This window comes from Acyrthosiphon pisum, chromosome A2, assembly GCF_005508785.2.
Source record: "Acyrthosiphon pisum isolate AL4f chromosome A2, pea_aphid_22Mar2018_4r6ur, whole genome shotgun sequence".
Lineage (NCBI taxonomy): Eukaryota > Metazoa > Arthropoda > Insecta > Hemiptera > Aphididae > Acyrthosiphon > Acyrthosiphon pisum.
In genome coordinates, this window is record NC_042495.1 from 97,344,656 (window position 1) to 97,367,942 (window position 23,287).

General features: G+C 27.3%; 1 protein-coding gene across 10 annotated transcripts in view; it reads left to right on the forward strand.

The window, feature by feature from the left end:
• The window catches only part of LOC100168636 (basement membrane-specific heparan sulfate proteoglycan core protein), a 164,780-nt gene that overhangs the window by 45,266 nt on the left and 96,227 nt on the right, over window positions 1-23,287 (forward strand). For all 10 annotated transcript variants that reach the window (XM_016807846.2, XM_029489102.1, XM_029489099.1 and 7 more), the window contains exon 3: window positions 19,918-20,135. In XM_016807846.2, coding sequence (XP_016663335.1) covers window positions 19,918-20,135 — 218 coding nt within the window. The remainder of the gene's footprint in view (window positions 1-19,917; window positions 20,136-23,287) is intronic.

Consider the following 23,287-nt stretch of genomic DNA (forward strand, 5'->3'; position numbering starts at 1 on the left):
TTCAACTAATTTTGCAAAAAACCTCGCATTTGTTTTACATATATGTATTATTAATTATTATAATATTACCTATATATTATAATATATTATTTGTATTATCATTTATCTGTCCTATAACTTATAAGTCAATACCGACGTACCATAAAATGGTGTGGTGGGTTCGATATTTTTAAATTGCTGTAAGTAAAACATACTAAGAACCTTATATTACATTTCCAAGTTTTTGGAATAAAATTCAAAATTTAATGAATTTATAAAAAAAAATTGTGACTTTGATATATTGTATTTTTGATATATCTGAACTGCTGTCAGAAAAACTCATGAGGAATAATGCATTACATTTTCAAAGATTTTGATTAAGTTGTCTGCAGCATAAAAATTATATCATGAGGTGCACTTATATTTTTAGTCTATGGTTACAGCATTTTAAACTACAAAACATCAATCGATGTTGTCAAAAATTGGCGTTGAGTAAATATTCTCTTTTCCTCCGTAAAGTTACCGATTTGTTAGTTTTCCCTTATTGTTTAGAGAAGTATGGCGATATTTGTACTTTTGATCCCCGAAACTCCAAATAAGCACATTATAATAGAACCAATTTTCTTCCAGAAATCATCGTCAATCAGTATTGAAAAAACTTCTCTGTAAAAAATAAAAGAGCCCCCCTCCAAAAAAAAATATATATAAAAACCAAGAAAAATGTACATCATTATAAAACCAATGAAACATTCGTTGTAGAATCGAGACGAATAAAATATACACAAAATAGTATAATATTATCGATTTAAAAAAGTAATTTTTGGACGGAAATGATATATAAGTTACGTGAAGTGTAATAACATATATATGATAAGGGCCACAAATATACATAATAATAATATGTATGACTGTGATAAAAAAAAAATGAATAAATAGAAAATGAAGGTATTATGTTTGCACTGCGGAGGAGATAGGTTGAGGCGGAAACACATATAATATTGCAGGTATAAAACATCCGTATGATTTACGTGTAAATGGTCGTAAATAGCCTGAGGGCAATTTTTTGTTTTTTTTTCTCCGGGCCCGGGGACGGGGTGTGAAAAAAGGCCAAAGCATTAAACATGTATGAATTTGAGAGCAAGACGTGCCCCGGGTACCAGAGTCGTGCACCGCCGCCACCGCCACCATCATGTTACACATTTATTTTGACTTAAGGACTTATGCGCTCGGACGACTTGTTAAACGCTTATTAGGCGCACGTGCTTCGGAGCGACAATGGCCCCATTTGCACCGTGTCTTTCGTTTCGCGCTCGTTCGATCCTCTCTTTCTTACTCTCTCTCTCTGTCTCTCTGCTTGAAATCTCATACTCTCTCCCCTTCACTATCGCCCCCGCCCGTCTATCACACACACACACACACACACACACACACACACGTGGATATATGTATATGTTGTTATATTGTTATCACTCCGTATATGATACGGACAAAACAACGATAAAAAAAAAACCAAAGCGACGACGTAAGTATATAATATGAAAATATAATACTGTCGGACACAAAATGACATTTGCTTTCGTTCGACATCTAATAAACCGTTTTAATATTACCGTACGGCTTTGCGTATACAATATATTATATTATAGACATGTCTATTGCTATGTCTCTGGTATTCGCGTCTCAATCATCAAATGCTTGTGATCTTGGCGCTCATTATGAGATCTCAATCACCCGTACAGTTGTATATATTATATATATATTATGATATTATATAATTTATAATATACATACTTTATAACGTCATGTACGTATCATGTAATAAATGTCAACTTATGTACGATGCAGAGATTTATCGCGTGTGCGCGCGTATAAACTGCATAGGTACGCTGGCACATTGCAAACGGATGAGAACATATTTTTAATCGTCGTGACTTAAACCGTACATATTATTATTATGCATTAAATTACACTCAGATCGTTATACGTTCGTTTGTGATTATGATACGGTATTGAATTAACGATAAATCTTTATCTTGCGTCATAATATTGTATCGGTAATTAACATGATATTAGATAATGTTTGATATTGTTTTATATGTAAACACGTCATTGGGTAATAATTCTATTGTATTATATTATATTATTATCATTATTGCCCCTTTACAGGTATACAATATAATTATTTAAATATACAGAGTGGTCCTTTTTAACAGTAAACACGGGTTATATTACGATTTTAAATATTAAAAAATACGGGTTGCCGCCATTGGGTGACTTCCCCCTCCCGTAAATCAAATTACATCAAAGTTACTTATTGTATAACTTGTAAATACAGATTGTAAATATACATTTTTTTTAATAAAAAAAAAAAAAAACATAAAAAAAATATTTTTCAGCATAATTTTTATTCATTTAAAAATACAACATTACATATTGTACAATTATAATCGTTAAGATTTTTTTTTGAAAATGTTGGTATATTGAAACACAAAATTCCTAGGTAATTAATTTAATATTATAAAGGTGCAGAATAGTGTTGTGGGAATTTTGATGTATACAAATTGAAAGTTAAACGAGTAGTTAATTAGTTAATTAGTTATAATTTATAAGTATTTAAAGTTTAAATAAGCGCGCGGAGTTGTGCAGGACCAACATTTTCCTTTTATTTTTAAGCTGCACCACTCCACTTCGACGATATACACTTTAATTAGTGTTTAACTAATTATAACTACTCGTTCAAAATTCAAGTTTTATTCTGCATCAAAATTCTTCTTCGGAGTAAAAAAATTTATAAATATTTTGTCATTCTAAAATGAAAAGAATTTTAAAAATGATTAAAATAAAATTGATTTTAATTTAAAAATATTGTTTTGTAATACATTTAAATTACACACAATACATGTTCTTTATTTTACGAAACACATTTAACTATTAAAAAAAGGTAAAAAAATAATTGATGATGACTATATTTTATACTATTTTGGATTATAGCCTTTTTTTGTGTGTCTTGGTGATATCGATTTTGTTCCTATACTAATTTGAATTTTTCCCATTTCATAAAATAATTTATTTCACTGAAATATTTTTATCACATGTCTCAAAACATTCTAATTTTTTTTTTCTAAATGTGGCCGTTTCGCAAGTGAGACACTTATTATATCAGAAAACACTAAAATGTTTAAAATTATATTTTTACTGTTTTTATTTTTATGTTTTTACTCTTTATTGTATGACAACATACATTTTAATAGGTATTATATTTCGATGCATATTATTTGGAGTATTTCGATAAAAAAAATATAAAAAGTAAAAATATATTTTTTTAGAAAATTTTGTTTTAACGACTTAAAATTGTGTAAGAAAAAACATTTCCAAAAACGATTTTTTAAATAATGAGTGTCTTACGTTAAATGTATTACTCGGTATATGACCTTATAAAGTAAACCTTTTTGTTTTTTAAGTATACTTGACTTACCGTGTTACAACGCCATTCAATGACCAAAGTTTATATGTTTTTTATGCCAAGTTATATATTTGGTAATCCTTATTTAAGTAGATATAATCACAATATAATTGTATGTATTATAATTAATAACTATTAGGTATTTATAATAGTATGGCAATGGCGGAAGGCACCTATATCAACATATTATATATAGTTGAAAGTTAAATAATTAGACTAATATCACATTCTTTATTCCTATGTTCATTGACCTTAAAAGTGTATTATCAACATTTGTATCTACATGATTTAGTTACCTATCTAAATCGACATGTTTGTCAATGGAAACATCACTGTTTAGGGTGAAGTGGCACTATTATACGCCACGATAATATTTTTTCTCAGATAATGTCAATTCGTTAATATTTATATCTCATATAGAATTCTTAATTAGGTACTTCAATTTTTACTGGTTTATACGCCAATTTGTATTAATAGTATTACTTCTGCATGGTATAATATGTAGGTTCTTAGTTACTTCATACTTGGGTATATACCTATTACCTACTTCTTAAATGTAGTAAGTAAATAAATTGATTCGTGATGAATAAAATACTTAAAATTTACTTATCTTAAATCATAATATTATTGGATATGTAAAAAATTATAATTTAGGCAACATTTCGATGGGTTACCTATAAAACATATATTCAATGCGGCGGACAATTTATTGGTCTAAATATTGGAATAAAAATAATTATGACTAGTCTGTCGGGTTTTGATGTTAACATTTAAATTTTAGGTTATGCCAAAATCGTTGTTAGTACAAAGTTCTTCGTGTGTGAATATGAATAATCAGCCAATAATATCATTGCCAAAATAATAGTTTTCGATATACGTGAACATCTCACTATGTGCGTATAATATATTAATATGTTTTTAATCTAGAGTTTTGGGCAATGATTGATGGTCATATATAACTAGTAAGAATCTTTTTTTAATACTAGTCTGTTTAGACGATAGAATTTTTTAGACAGCTCAAGTGAGATTATTGTATATATCTTCTCTTATTAGTAAAACATGTGTGAGGATAAGACGTCCGGCCAAACGTTGTCGTTTATATACGTTAAACATGTTTACGTCGGAGTCTACCATAATAATATCGAAGTCCGTAATGAAATTATATTGTACGTAAATATTTTTATTTAGACTAGTACTTAAAGGTGAGGTTCAAAATATGTATGATATCCATCAGCCCTTTTTTGGTATTACCTACGTTAAACATTTTCAAACTTAAATAGTCGTGTGAGTAATAACCAGGGCTAAGATTTTTATAAATAAATTATTATAAAAATAATGACATACGCATGATTTTTAAAAAAAAAATAATATGCAAAAATATGCGCCTAAATATTTTACAGATAAACACAACAAAAATATATGTACGAAAAAAATTATTTGTCAATTGATAAAAATCAGTGTCTTTTTTTTTTTTTTTTTTTTTATTGATCTTATAAAACATCGGCTTCTGTGGCCATTAGTTTACAATTTACAATAATTTAAAAATATTTACAATTTCATAATATATATATTGTGGAAAAGGGCTTTAAATTAGGTTGTATAGCTGGATTTCTTTTATGTACAGTATGATGTTGCGGATTGATTGGTGTCAGTCCTAATGCTTCTCCGATTTGTTGAGATATGTTGTATTTTTTCCTCATGCCATCATATTTCGGCATCAGTAATAATATGTTTTACTGTGAGGTCCACTCCACACATTTCGCATATGAGGAGGATCATTTTTTTCCATAAGATGCCTATGTGTGATGAAAGTGTGGCCTATTCTTAGACGATTTAATATAGTTTCCTCTTTTCTATTTAGTCCGGGGTTTTTCCATGTCTGTATGTTGTTTTTTATTTGGTTTAACTTTTTATGCTGGTTTATCCATTGTATGAGCCATTTTTGGTCTAGGACTTGTTTGATTTGTTTTTTTTTGTCTTCATATGTGTATATATTGAGTAGTGGGGTGTCTGGGGAGGAGGCAGCTTTTGACGCTTCTAGGTCTGCTTTTTCGTTGCCTTGTATGCCGCAGTGTCCAGGAGTCCACATATAGCATATATCCATCCCCATACCAAAATCAGTGTCTATCATGACGTATAATACAAATTTACATTAAACATTTTAAATTGTTTATCTATTATTTATTCATATGTATCATATAATTTATATTTCACACTCAACAGCGAAAATACGTGTACCTAAGTACCTCCTAAACATATGACAACCACATATATTTTTTGAAATTGTTGAAAATAAATGATCGGTGATTGAGTTGCGTAGTATATTGATTTATATTGACTAAAGATTCTTTTAACGTCACATTATATGAGGTATAGTTGGGACATAATACCTATTTGAAAAAAGAAATTTTCCCTGGTATAAAATTACAGTCGAAATTATCCGATTCACCATCAAGCCATTATACCATTAGGTATTGCTTGAACTGTATATTATTACTCTTTTAATCTTTTTTAGGTACTATATAATAACTATAATAACACCAATAATATAACACCTCCCGTCTCATTTTAAATATACGCGTCACTGCAGGCTATTAAAAGTACCCATAGTAGATTTTAATTATTATATAAAAGTAATATAATATTAACAATAAATTGTGTTCGTTTAGTATATTATTTACTTGTTTTTATGTCAACTGATATGATTATGAATGTATATTACATTCGTTTACACAGAACATAAAATTTACTTTACACATATTTCAAGTGTTACCTAATACATATGATGTATTAAAATAAAACAAATGAATTTAACGAAGCAATTAAATACAACCTAATGGTATTGTACTCGCGTTACATATTATTATTATATTGTAGGGACGATAATCCATAAACGACAAACCAGCAGTATAGTTAAACATAATTGAATATATTATCTGCATCCATTGTTCTGTGTCTTTTCTTCTTTCTTTTTCAAAAAAAATTTACTTCATAATATTATATATGACGCACACAGCGGAAAAAATCGTAATTTTTCACAATCAAATATTTTATTCATATATTATTGTTATTTATACTATAGTACCTACTATACTACCCGAACGAAGCATCGATCTCGCGACATGTTTAATGTCTGGAGGCACATATTATACGAGACGGAAAGACCAATTCATTTAAAATAATAATAACAATATAACGATAATATCATGATAACCTAATTTAAGAAAAGATTATAATGTATACAAGTATGTGTCGTCAGATTGGTTGTATTAGGTATGTTAATATTTTTATTTAGGTATATTAATCAATTATATTTAAATACAAATATACCAAAAAAATACAGTTTTAGAATAATCGTTACAGGTACCTCTAACTAAATATATGGATATTAGATAAATACGGTGTCCTAGTCTTTCCCCCTCAATATTTTCGTATTTACCATGAAGGTAGGTGGTATACGCGCGTATGATGTTCTCTTATATCCGCTGCCGCCGCCGCCACAAACCGCACGATAATGCCGCGCCCCGCCGTCTACATAATCCGCGGTCCTCGGAGCGTTTGACACAGTTTCAGTGGTTTATTATAACTCGCGTCGCCACTCTGTAATAATAATAAATGTATTTTATTATTATTAAACACATCTGGCGCGGCGGTGGCGACAGCGATGGCGCAGCGTACGACTTGAGCTCGATTTTCAGAAAAAGTCGATGATCGCGATGTCAGACTTTGACGCATATAATACGTCGTCCCTACGTAGAGGGACGAGAGTATCATATACAGTAATAAAATATTATAATGGCGGCCGCGCTGGATCTCGTCCAGAATAAGATGTTTATGCTGCTTCGTCGCGCCGTAAGCGCACGCTGTAAACACGAGTGTAGAATAAGCGACTGTATTATAAATAATAACAATATAATATAGGTATTATGTTTATATATTGCGATGTATACGTAATCGTTCATGTACGTATTGGGTGCCCACGGGGGAAGACGGCCCGTTTGCCGTTTCTCCTCCCCCAATGTTCTGGAAAATTAATTCAAGTATATTAATTAGACGAATATCGAATGAATTTGTGATTGAAAAAATATACACTCAATTATCGATGGCGGAGTTCAAAGGAAATGTTTTACTAATAATTTGCTTATTTTCGTATCGTAGAACAGTATACCTACCAAATTTAAAAAAAAAGATCAATGATCTACTTTTTGGTTATAATGTACGGTTCGTTTCTATAAATGTATTATATCTTAGTTCAAAATATATTAATGCATATTATTCCCTTAATGAAATTATAAACGATATTAATACTCAATATTATATTATACTCCTGTGCATCACATTTGTTTTTTCGGTAATAATGCGTTTCCTCGATGGAAAATAAACGATTCATTAGATTTTGATTAGTTTTTCGTTTCCTCGTACGATAATAATAATATTATACGAGTATTGCCGCGTAATCCGATACGTCGCGTGCTCTACAGTTGAATATTATTATTATTATTATTATTATTATGTGTACAGTGTGCGAGTCCACGTTATTATTATTATTATTATACCATGATAAAGGCGTGGGAAGGGCTCAGGAACATATTATTATATATTATACCACGGTATACAAATGTGCTGCGCTTCGCGATCCAGCTGTATAATATTGACTTTTGGATCAGTCGAATTTTTATTGCAGCCGACGAGACAAGTTATGCATCTATAACGGACGCGTGATGTCATCTCGATGTATTCGAAGGTGTCGTCGTCGTCGAATCCAAACGATATATTTCAATCTTCGATTATTCGGATGTTGTTTATTATATTATTATAATGATATTATATTATACACAATAGTACTCGACATTCGTTATTTAACAGCTATTATTAAGTACCGTGACAGCATGACGTTATTTATTAAATACCTATATTATTCTATGAATAAATTATGTACGCGTTGCAGTTTTTATATACAACTATATAAGTGATCTAAAGGGGAAGATGTTATGTATACAATTTTTAATTTAATTAACTTTATTAAAGAAGCTTTTTTTACAAAAATGTATATATTATATATATATATTTAATGTCTTGTATTTATTATATATTTGTATATATTATCATACTACGATTTAAGTGTGAAACACCTCATCACAGCCCATAATTGCACGAAGTCTACGTACGGTTACTGCGGTTGCACTTTCCCTGTGTTTATAATGCGCTTTGAGTACTAAAATACGTACCAATAAGTCGACCATGATTAACACAATACACCAAATCTCGAAAACCATTAAAATGTCAAATCGAAAGGATAACAAATAACAAGTAACAACAAATAAAGCATAACACGCTACTCGATATTTATCCTCTACAAGGAAATTCTATGAATCATAAATATGTTTTTGTTAATAAGTAACATGACAACGAAAACCTTACGAAAATCGGTCAGAAACTGTCTAGCCCAAAATATGTTTATGTTAAAACAAAATCATTTCTACCACGAAAACAGAAAAAAATACCATCTATTTCAATTCCGTCCATGGTTATGAATTATGAAACACCCTATATAATATGTATGATACAATACTTCTATTAGTTGTGTATAGGTTAAAACTGTATTGTGTATTTGTAAATGTATGTTTTAATATAGGTGTATTGAGAAAAGAATGTGGCCTTGCGACAATATTATATTTGAATCATTTTACCAATATTACGAGTCATAATATCTACATATAGCTAGTATTTGGTACGGGGTTTTATATTTTTATAAATTTTATTTTATTAGCCAGAGCGCAAACAAAACACTTTTAGATAATAACTTATCGAGATACGCAACTCTTTTTCAAATTTTTTTTTTACAACAGCGAAAATATTTTGTTGGTGCAGCTATATTAAAATATAGTGTATAGTTGCGAATATCAGATAATATGATTAATATGAATACGTTTTTATCGATTGATGTGGCCGGCCTTTATTCCTACTCTAGTTGGTAAGAAAATTATCACATACAATTTTAAAATCTCTAACATATTGTAATATTATTCCGGCAGGTATACCTACGAGGCTATAATTTGCAAATTATTATAAAACACAATGAGCGGGGAACGTAGTATACTAATACCCCTTAAAAACAAAAAAAAATGCACAACTGTTTTTTTAGTGACACGACGCTTGTTTAACACAACTACTTATATAATAATTCAAATTGATGGTGATATATAGACATACCTATCTATTACCTACCCGTTCAGGTTAGGTAGCTTATTGTATCGCATAATAAAGATTTTAGTATGGCATTGGTTAAACGTACTACTTGGACCAACTTCAATTTTCGTAAGAGCAGCTGATGATGTTCGAACTCGTGTGTATTGCTATTGTTTTTCGAATAGGGAATTTGTCAAACGGTGAAGGTACCTATATTATAAAATATTAAACAAGCAATAAAAACGTGTTGAATACTCGAGCAATTAATCTCGTACGTTGCGTAATAATTACCAACGACACACTACTATGTATATTATATAAAACTAGTCACACAAGTAGGAAGAGCGCTCAGGAAAAATAACGCCATCGTTTTCGCATGTCATTCATTTATAATATATGTTAACACCCACCCGCATACACTGCAACGTGTACACACGAACTTAATATGAGTCATATACACGTATCGTATAATCTACAACTACATAAAAAAAAATATACTTCTGTGTATTTCAATATTTAATAATTTTAATTTTTTTATAGCGCATTAACGACGACGTCTGTTAAGTAATATTATTACTGTGGGTACATATATTGTTATATTGTTGTGTACGTACTGTACCGTAATTTGTATCAATTTACACACACTGCAGCAGTTATAACGCACATAACCCTATTAAGGGGGTGGCTTTTTAGGTTTAAACCCCATCCCATTAAAACAAAAAAAACCATAATTAAGTATTATATTATTATATTTATGAGTTACTAATCACTGATTAATAACTCTGAAATTATTGGTTCAATTTTCGATTTACCTATACAATCATCCACATAATTTTCAATTAAACAATCTGCTCGAAAATGTACAACAAAACGGTTCTCCGTTGGAATAAAATAAGAGTTTGTATCGCCACGTGAATTTCCTTAAACGGTACTTAACGAACGAAATATTTGAAAAATTATCGTCTTCGACTGGACCTCAAAAAATTAATATTCAATAAAATATGCATTTTTATTTATTTTTTATTTTATTGTTCTTAATTAACATCAACGACAGTGGCCATTAGTTACAATTTACAATTATAATTTTTTTTTTAAATTTTATTGTACAGTTTAGTTTTAAGAATTTGTGTGATGGTGTCTGCGTCTGGTCCGAGTGCTGCGTCTAAGGTGTTGGGTATGTTGAAGCCTCTGTGTTCATCTGTGTATTGGATATATTCGGTGATTAAGTGGTTGACTGAGAGTTCAGTTTCACAAGAAATGGAAAAAATATGCATATTTTTAATAGATAAAAAGGATAGTAAGCATACTTGGCGAATCACCCTGTACATACATCGTGTTTGTATGGGATGTAATATATTATCTTTATTTGTGTGCACAGCGCGATGGATGTTTATGACTCTTTTTGCGGTTATAATTCCTATCCTATCAATTATATGACGTGAAATACGTTTTTTTAAAACTATTCTCAACGTGCTATTTTTTTTTATTACCTACTCACCCGTTGGACTGTCGTGTGCGAATTCACCACTTCATTATGACTACTAAGTACAAACGCTAATTGATTGGCGCCAATGCCTTCTAGTTCACACACTACAGATTTCCTGGAAACCTATGATTTTACGGTCTCGTCTATTTATGGCTATTTGAACATTCGTATAGTAAAGTTGTACAGTTTAGTTTTTTTTTGTCAATGCATTTTATTAAATGGATTGCATCGTAATAATTTGTCATTGATTATTATACCAACTATGCACGGATTGATAAATTTGTTTCTATCTATTCAAATATTGAAATATAATTACCTGTATGAATATTTGCTACAACTAGAAATTTATTTACGTTCTTAAACTTTTTATTTTACCAAGAACGTTTAATGCGTGTAAGTGTGCTATCATGATTATAATTTATAGGTATGGACCATAACTCTTAATTCTTATATTATTAAATATGTGATAAAAATGAATTTTTAAACACATGCAATTCACACATATTATATTATTTCGTATGCGCATAAATATATTTTAAATGACCTCATGTCCCCATGTATAACGTAAGTAGGTAATACACTCCTTGTATGGAACTTTTATAATTTTAATACTTTTTATTTCGACACATAACGTTTATCAACTGTCTACGACTTATACAATTTATTTTATGTGCCTATTGCATGCTGTTTTAAATATATAAAAGACAATGACCTTAAACTATTAAAATAATATGCGTAATGTTTCAATCGTTATTTTATGACTCGATGTAACTACAGGCATTTGTTTGACGAGCCAGCGGTCATGGATAGGATATTTTTTTTTACAATATTTACTCTTACAAAACATTAGCTTTTCCTATTTGACTACTTAATAAAATATTATAAAACCAACGTATCTATATAACACTGTGTATATTAATATGTATGTTTTGAGATTTTCCAACTAGATTCATATTTGAATGCTTTGGTCATTACATGTTGTAAATTTTGTTGAGTGAATGCATTTTTTTAGGTAAATATAATTAGCTTTTCTATTATAATATCAAAGAAAAATAATTGGTTACAATATTAAAAAAAAAACATCTAAATCTAATCCTATTTTTATTCATAAAAAAGTGAGTGAATATACTAATTGACAATTTTCTAAGAAAACCATAGTATGGATCATAATAATATATATTAATAATATTATTGTACCTATGTAAATTCTATATAATACATGGAATTTCTACAAAAAAGGACAAAAACAATAAGAAAAATAAGAACATGAGCAAACCTGCAGTTAGTTCACTATTCATATTTTCATAAATATCACTAGTTCGAATAAGAATACTTCTGTGTAAATGTTTTGAACCCACGATGTATAAGTATTGTTTAAGTAAACAATTATAATAAAAAGAAAATAATCATCAATATGAAAGATATAAATAATTTAAGTAATTAAAATTATAAAAATAACAAGAAAAGTACTTACATGGAAATAAATAATTTCTATAATTTTTTTTTATAGGTATTTTTTTTTTTTCTATTCAAATTAAGTATATGGTACAGCTGTTAGACATTATTACTATTGTTTTAGTACAAAAAACTATAGACTAAAAAATTCTACAAAAAAAAATGTTAAGACCAAGTATAATACCGCACTAAGTATACCATTTTATCTTATTCGGTTACAACGCGCTTGGTATGGCTCAGCATGCATATAGTGTGGCTGTGCTGCATTTTATGGCACCGCTTAGTATGACCCGAAGGTTCGAACTTATGATGTGCTCTTCGTATGCTGCATATATCTAACAATCGTAAATTTATAAATAAGTAGTAGAGAGTGCGATCGTCTCAGGAAATTATTTTTAAATATTCCATTTTACAATATTACTTTTTTCCGGATAATATTCTAATTTATCGTTGATGAATGATGGTCATACTCATATAATATAGTGATATTAAATGCTGGTCTTCTACGTGGGTAGTACCTAAATACGATTTCTAAATCAACCATCGTTTTATGTTTTTAATTTTAGATGAATACACATTAAATAATGTTCCTTAAAAGGGCAATAAAATTGATTAAGCAATTACAGAATACTATTGTGAATTTAACAAATGAAATCTTGGCAAATTAAAACATTAAAAATATAATCCAAGTAGGTAGGTACTATAATTTTTAATATCGTCACAACTTCACAACATATTCAAAATGACTAAATACATAATCAGATGTACAAGAATATATCAACTCTTTAACAATAATTATTTGTAAGTTTTATTGCCGCGTATTATAAAAAAAAAAAACCTTTTTAATTTATCAGAATTTTTTTCTTATTCTCAGTAAGATATCTGAAAAACATAATTGCCTATATCTGTGTTCTTCATTATATTTAATTAGTCAAAATTATTCCTAACTTTATAGAATGATTAAACGGCGCCTGGTTGACGCTTGCGTTTTGCCATTTTATATTACACATATTTTATACTGGGTGTTGCCATTGACTAAGCCAATATTTGAAAATGTCTAAAATTAACATTTATGTCTTTATTTTTTTTTTTATAATCGTCAAGAGGAGGAATTAGCTTTTTTATGAGCGTAGGGCGCATAGGCATTAAACGTGCGCGTTTAAGGAGAAACACACTTAAACACTAATTTTAACGAGACTCAGTAAATATATTATTATTACACATATCGGTAATTGTATTCGGTCTACTTTTCAGTTCTCCTGTCACTCATAATAAAACATACCCCCTATGCGTAATAATTTAATAAATATAAATATATAGAATATATTCTGTTGTACTGTGCCTGAAATATTTCAATTAAATTAATACAGTGTAATATGGAGGGTTGGTAGAAATATATTAAGATAATTTGGTGTACAGAGAATCGGCAGCGACAACCGATCAAAAAGTTATTGTTTATTATAGTATACAATAATTAATATATAATTATTATTACGATTATCGGTACATACATTTTTAAAAAAAAGGTAATAATGCTATTAACATGACTAGGTTTTATTATATTATATAATTATTATTTATTTATAAATTATAACTTTTAAAATATAATTAACGAATAATAATAATAATAATAGGCTATACTCACACAAACTTTTCTGTTTTTGTATTATGATGAACGCGTTTACAGAGATCTATCATCCGATATGGTCTGATGGGGAAGTGCTAAATAGACAACGTTATAGAGTTAGATCATTATGAATAGGATCAGTAACCTTGTTGCTTCTAATTTTTTATGAAGACTTTACAGCAGTCCGGCAGTCAATAGTTTGACCTCATCACTTTGGGACTTAATAAGGTCCCATAATCGAAAACAATAAAATTAATGATTTTTTTTCCAAAGCCGATACATTTGGATAATTAATGTCATTAAAAGTTATACGCCATTATCGCCAAGCATGCACGTCTCTTTTTTATCCTTCAATAGTATATTTATTTAAATAGTGATTTTTTTTTTGGGAATGATCAAGATTTTTTATACCACTTAAGGAAACGAGTCTTGTGGTGACATAAACTTCTTGTTTTAAATGTAATTTGGTAACCTCGTTTCCACATAATTATTATGCAAATTTAAAATATTGATGCATCTAAATCAAAATTCAAACGATTGTAATATTTGGTATTAGGTATACTGAGACAATCTATAACTCATTTTTCTAATTATTTGAATTTATAGAGATTAACATTAAAAAAATAAAAATCACATGCTTAACGCCTTAACAACTTGCGAATTATATATTTCTATATAAATTTATAGAAAAAATACCAACCTCTGATAGTAAAAAAATTGTCATAAGAAAATATCGTTAACACGTAAATATCTAAAAATAAAATTTACCAATTTGAATTTATTAATATTAAATTCCTTAAAAACTAAAATATTCTAATAGTTAAAAAAAACTTATCTTAAAACCAAAAAAATGCAAAAAAATTATAGAAAATAAAATGTCTTACTCTCATTCAAAAATATGCATAAAACGGATATTTAACAAAGCGATAGCCGATAGCTTTGGAAAACAATGCACAGTTAATTGAAATCCCAATAATATATTTATTACGTTGGAGCAACTTTTATAGATACCTTATAGATAGCACCATTGCATATTAGCCATAGAGGTTATTTCAACTTATCTGTATCGACGTTACAACTGCTAATGTCTGCTATATAATATTATTTTCGAGTTAGACATGATGTATCATCAACTATTACCTATAAATTATAATAAGGGATCTCAAACACTCAGTATTAGCTCATTGCTGATATCGCTGCAGCCATAAAACTGATATTAAAAGCGTGTCTTGAATGTTTTTTTTATCGTATACTATATGCACCTATCATAACTGCACTATTTAAATTATATTCATTTTTTTTAGGTTTGCATATTTCATAAAACACGATTATTTAAAATTGTTTTCATTCTTCGAGTAGGTATACTGAAAAAAAAATATTTATAATTTATTTTATAAATTGTAGTCATGGCTTTATTACACATTGATACACTCCGTGCATAAATCTGAATATGTATGTTGAACATAATATTATTGAATATTATTGGTTTTTTTTATCTGATAAAAAAAATTGCACTTTATCATTGAGATCAATTATTTAGCGTGTGATCGAATGTATTCCATGTGACCATGTGGCCGCATCATTGACTTTGTTCATTAAAAATTGATGTTTGAATGCCCATATTGTATAGTATTTTAATTCCTTATAGATACAAATATTTTGAATGAGAACGATTCTAATTTAATACGTGTAATGAATGGACTATTAGACTGTGACTAATATAATTAATAAATGTATAAATATTGAGAGATAGAGTAATATACTAATATAATATATTATGATAACAGATTCTATTATGATTAATGAGTTTGTAAATTAACAGGATCGAGCCATATATAAGACCTATATAGTAATTCTTAATTCTTTAAGTATGTGTCAAAATTCGCCGCATATATTGTACATGATATATTAATCGTTAATTTTTCAAACACATTATTATGTTTAATAAATTCAAGCTTAAAAACAAATAACCCATGATTCGGTCGAGCGCTTTTTATTTTTTGTAATTATGAACGTACCAAGATAATATAATATTAAAATTATAATTAGTAATAGTCTTGCCATTAATTTAATGCATAATAGCACTCAATACTCATACTTATGACGCTTTCAATATTACGAGCTCGACAAACTCGCAGTACTACTACGGTGTATGTTATAGTTACTATAATATAGTATGTAGGTAGCCCATATGTCTTAAAAATATTTTTATCGAAATGTTTTTTTCATTTGCATGCGTCCATTTATGTATGAAGTATGAACATATTATATTAACTGTATCAAAAGTGCAGAGAAATTCAAAATAATTGCTAATTTGGCTGTTCTGTCATTAATCCATACAGGAATTGTTTTTTTTTAACAGTTTGTCCAGTAATTAAAGAAAAAAGATAATATTACTATTAATACTTTTACCACTTGAAATAATATTCCAATATAGTAATTATTGTGTAATTTGATTTATCTGATCGTCTATAAATATCACCTTGGTTCTGTTATTACTTATTAATTATACTTTATTACTTAAGATTTTACAAATATAACTCATCCAATTATATTATGATTATATAATATTAAACGTATCAAATGAAACCGGTGTTAATTTATATACCTACATTTTATTTTATTATACCTACTATAAATTAAGTACCTACATTGAAGGAAAACTTGTGAAGTGGAATTACTATACATACGCATGTACAGTAATAAGTAATAACATATAGATTATATTATATAGATCAAAGAAATTAATATATTTATTTTGAGACGTTTTTATAATAGCATCGATTAAAAAAATCCATGAATTATGCCTAAAATTATTCACAATAGGAGTAGGTAAGGAGAGTTTTTGTTACATTAAATAATTTAAATATACCTAAACCTATTTTGATATCAGTAAATCAAATATCAATTACACTTAAACATTTCAACCTAGGTTCATTTGATTAATCGCAAAATCACGACTATTAAATTATAAAACTACTGAATAGTCAGTAATGATAATTAATAATTCATTAAAATGTATAGGTATAATTGTATAAATACCTCATTCAAAATTTAAATAATCTACTCCATAAAGATATAATATATAAATGTATTTATTAATTATTATTACGTAATTGATTTCTTTATTATAATATTAATGCAACCTTATTGCATATTATTTGCATTAATTTGATGTATACATTTTACATACTTTGCGATTAAAACAATTTTACTATGGAAAGTAAAACTTATATAATATTGTCATTTTAATTTGTCCCGTTGGAAGTATAATGTTAGGTATATTTTACTTTCCAAACAGCACCAAACACCTTTGTTTAGTAGTCGAATTTTTTCAATTATCATTAGTAGGTATTTGACAAGCGTTATAACTTACAATAAATTGATTATAGAGAAATAATATTATTTATATGGGTAAGGTATACCGGATGATCCATTCGACGTGACACTCGTTATTTTTTTTTATAAGTTTACGTTTTTCAAAATAATTTTAAATCGTCAAGAAACAAAATTTAAAAAAATGTATTTCTATTGTTATCGTTTTTATATTTTGAATTGAGAACACGCATTTTTATTTCCTTATTATAAGCAGAATATTTTTTTGTAGTACTTCGATGCATAAAAACTGAACCAGTAGTTTATTTTAGTTGTATGTATTTTAAGTTTTGATGAGTGGAGTGGAGTGGTCAAGAAGTATCTATCCCGCAAAATGTTGGACCATAACAACGATAATCAAAACTTTAAATACCTACTTATAAATTTATAAGTTATAACTAATAAACTATTTGTCTGCAATTTTATTTTACAAATCAAAATACTCCGAATAATATTCTTTTGCTTAGGAATATGAAATTAAAAATTCATGTTGTCATTCAAAAGAGTAAAATACTTAAAAAATGATGGCGAAAAGAATACCTAGCAAAAATATAAATTTTTCAATCAATGGGTTTTTGTAATGACTTAAAAATATACAAAACAAACATTTTCAAAAACGTTAGTGTTTTCTAGAATAATGAGGGTTTAATGGATCACCCTGAAATCTGAATTGACAATTATTAAAAGGACGCGATTTCCGCATGTTTCCGTCTTACAAAGTTACAAATGAACAACATACTAACTAACTTACTAACACACTTGTGTCCAGCAAAATCTATTTTTTATTAGTTTTATTATTACAGCAAATTGATCTACTATGAAATTTAAAAGTAAAAATATTACATCTGTGTTCCTTTTTTGGCATTTTTCGATGTTTTAATTTTACAACTAGTTATGAGCATTTCTAAATTTTGATATTTGACATAGTTATTATAATTATATTAAAATCTAAATAAAGGAAAAAACGACAAGAAAACACAGCAGATAAAAGGTCAATTTATTGTACCTAATATTCAAACTAACAACATGAAATAGGTTCTACTGAGTACTGAACTCAAATTTTCTATGATACCCACCTATATATATACGTAACGTCGTAACATGTAAGAATGTAAGACGATGACAACACATTTGGATGAGGTATCCTCTTAAGCTTTTGAATTTTAGATACCTACCTATTTTATATTATTGTTTTCATAGTAATTCTGAGCAGTATTATTTAAAAATTTTTTAAAATTTTTTTTTTTTGTTTTGAATAAATGAAAAGAAAAATCTAATAAATTAAATTAATTATTTATAATAAATATTGTAAACATTTTACTCACCAAAGACGAGTCCATAAGTTTATTCATGTGCACCTACACACATGTGCAGGATTATTGAAAACAGCTAGTTATTTGTAATGTAAATCATAAATAATTATATTAATTAACTATAAATATTATGAAGCTTTATATTAAAATGATAAAAACGATAATTTGACGATATTATGATATTAATTTACTGTTAGTAAACTACTTAACTATCTATGTAGTCGTGTAGATACTTTGTTTTCAAAGGTTTAATAATTATTCCTGCTGTATCTGTATAAGTTAGCGCAATCTAGTGGTAATAGTTATTTTTAAAGGTTCTCTTTCTTCCTACTAGAGTGTTCTTGTACATTAAAAGTCGACATTTTTTACTTTTCTTATGATTTCGAAATTATTATTTGTACACGAGTAACCTTTTAATCTTTTATCTATGGTAGTAACTAGTAACTTCTAATTTTTATAATAATAATTACAAACATTTAAACGATATGTGAAAATATAATTTTTTCTTATATAATAATAAAAACCACCTTGTTTCTTAACTTATACAGTAAAACTAGAAACTTAATTTTTTCTCATATCAATATTAATTAGTCTAACAATTAAGCATATATAATATTCATGCAGTGTATACGATTTTATTTATTTACCAAGCACGGTAATTATTATTATAACTGATAAACCGTTATGTTAAGAAATCAATTTAAAACTAATTAATAGATTTAAATGATATTTAATGGTTATTATGATTACTCTAAACACTCTCTAATACCTACTATAATAATGCTTTTTAATAATAATTAATTTCGTTTCAACCACAAGTGTTTGTAAAAATAAGTTTAATTTTTGATATAGTTACTAATCAACATAAAATACCATGTCAAAAATACATTAATTACTGATTACCCAAAAACGATTATTATAATTTCCCGAAAATAAAATAATTTAAGCTGCGAGCAGCTCTCTGGCCGTTATGCATTTCCAATTTTCTTAGATAAACGTAATTAATATATATGTTCATTTGATTTTACAGACGGATAATGATTTAGTGTTTGAGGATGATCGAACACCAAACAACATCTTGGACGGTTTAAACCCACCTGATCAATCGGTATCCAGATTGCTAAGCTTTGTACACGGATCAGTGAAGCGGATTAAGCGATCAATATGGTCATTTTTAGGAGATGGAGAGTCTGAAAAAACTTCCACTGCAGCTGTATCATCAACTAGTTCTGATACCAGCCCATTAAGGTAAAGAAACTATAAGAATACTATATTATTAGTATTATAATTATCATTATTCATTATAGTAACTACCATAATGTAACTAATTGATAAATAATATAGAAATTAATATTATTACGAATAATAATATAATACAATAATATTATATACTCGTAAATTTATTCTAAATACAGTAAATTATACTCAAAAATTAAAATAATATACAATTTATCAAAGGTTATTAGGTTTATTTGATGTATTAGGTATAGGACGTAATTATCGAAGTTAGTTATAATATAATTGATAACAGACTTAAGACTTAATTATCAATGATTTCTCGACAAGAATACTATTTAATTGTTATTATAAATTTAATTTCCTTTTAAAATAATTGTAACCAACGATTTATGTTTAGAACATATTATGTTATCAGCGATGATCGTTATTTTATGTTTTATTATTCATTCATATACGAGTCAAATATAATAAAATATATTTAAAAAATACTAGTATATTATGTGTTTGGTAATAATATATAGATATATTTAGTTATATTTATTATATAGAAGAAAATTAAATATAAAAAGTATTCTAATAAATTCTACTTTAGCATAGTTTTACTTTTAGTAACTAATAAGTAATAACCATAGTTCAATAGAATAAATTCAGCCGGATACAAAGTTTGGGTTTTGGATATACTCGTCTGGCTTCACTGTTCTGCCAGTATTGGGGTAAACTTTTATTAATAATTAAACTTAGCTATAATTATACATTTATATTACAGTGTATTAATATAATACATTATTATATCCGTATAGTAATAATTACAACTTAATAGTTCAATAATTATCTAATCATATAATACAGTTAATATTATTGCGATTATATATTTTTTTAATTTATCCGTTATAATAATATAAGGCATTGTGGTCCATTAAATGTGTTACAATTATACCCTACTCAATGTGGTCATTTCATTATAGTTTTACTGTTTATTAATTTCTTTATATTATAGATAAAATTCATAATAAAATTATTAATATAACGTACGCAATTATAATATTATTATGCACTACATCCATGGTGCTAAATTGCCTATAGCACACGCCGTTTAACTTGTAATATAAAACAAATTTACAACGCACATAATAATTAATTATAAATAAAATCTACATATAATATATTTTACATGCTTGTTTAAATTATTTGAGTTTTATTATATTTACATTATGTGCTAGCAACTTATAAATTAATATTTTTACTAGTTTAGCCTTATTGTATTCATGGACATAAATAAATTGTAAGGTCATTATAGTTTGTATTATTGTAAATATTTGTAGATTGTATGATATTCGAACAACATGAAAAATCTTAAAACTTTTCTAACATATTTAAATCTGTAGTTTATTCGTTATACCGATGACCAACTATTATTTTTGACCTCTATAAAAACATACTTTGCATACTACTTAAAAAATTATTTTTTTTACGTTCAATTGTACCCACCTATTGCATTTTATTTTTAATTATTCGAAATGGTATACATTTTTTTTCTTTTTCGTCATGGTGAATGATCTTAATCATTATATCTAATACAACTAAACAGCGTTATTCATTATTTAGATAAAAGCATTAATCCGATCTAAATAAAAATAATTCAAAATATATTTATATCTATCTATTTAAATAAAATGGTTATCTGAGATAAATTATTTAGATAATTTTTTGTGACAATCTTTTCAATTTTATGTTTTTCGGGGAAGTTTTAATTACTTTTCTAAGCCTATAGCCACCATAATTTATTTTGTTTTCACGTTATCTTGGTACTTTTATGAATATTTAATAAGTGTGTGGTTTTACTGTAGTTAATTTGTTGTAGACATGTTCATTTTCTGTAAACACTGATGGTTAATCTTATTAAAACACACGTATTTACGAGTGTAAAATTTAAACTTATATAATATATTATATTAATATTATATATTATTCTATAGCAATAATGCTAGTTTACAAATTCAAATTTTAAATTACTTATTTTTATCTCTAGATACAATTTCAATGAATTATCTGTTATTGTAGCTAGTTAGTACCTGTTATATTATTATTGGTTATATTTCTACAATTTTGTACAACTACACCTTCGATCGTATATTTTAATATTCTATAATATTATAATATCAACAGTCATCTGAACGTAAAATATATAGAATATAGATAGTCGAGTTTAGTCTATAGGCCGTATCCATCATCTGAAATACCTGTGTAATTACCCTGCTCCAACAATTATTAAGATTATTCCTAGTAAAATATTTCATAAAGATACATATTTTAAATATTTTATATATTATGATTCTTGTGAATACAAATTAAATGGGTTGACGACATTGATGTAGGAAAGTAATTAATAAATATTTTTATATTTTATGCTTGTTGTTATCATATTGGCACGCATACAGAAATCATTGTTAGTAGATTGCACTATTGTAGATACGCAGAAATGTGGAGTTATTATTTATTAGCTACAGAGAAATATTTTTTAAATACGTTTAAAAAAAGTATAATAAATAGTTATTACTCATTATCCTCATAATTATATAATTTATACATTATATTTTATAGACTTGTATTGATATTTTATTTCAAAATATTTAGCAAATTTTATAATTCTGTAATTTACGCTTTGCATATACTTACGTTTATTGAAGATCTAATGATCTAAAATAGGTATGCCATTAATTGTATTGAATGTGTTTTGCAACTTTGCAAATAAAGATTTATCACAAATTCTTTAAAGTTATGTTATATAGAAATTATTTTCTGTCCTATGAAAAGTGTATTACAAGGACATATTTTATAGTTATAGACTTGTTAAGTAACACTAAACTCTTAACTCAGCCACTGGTTGACGTGCTTTTTTAATCCATCAAAGTGTTTTATACGTAGTTACCTTATGTATTATTGGATAATACGAAAAACAAATTGCTGGTCCCTTTAGTATCATTAGAAGTGATTTATATGTTATATGGTTGTATACTTATGTATAACGTATAAACTATACTATATATTATGTATTTAGACTTAAGGGTATATCATGTCGCCTTCTGAAATTCTTAGATGCATCGTGTTTACAATGTTTAAATAAAACGGTACCTTTAAAACTTGTATAAAACGTTTATTTT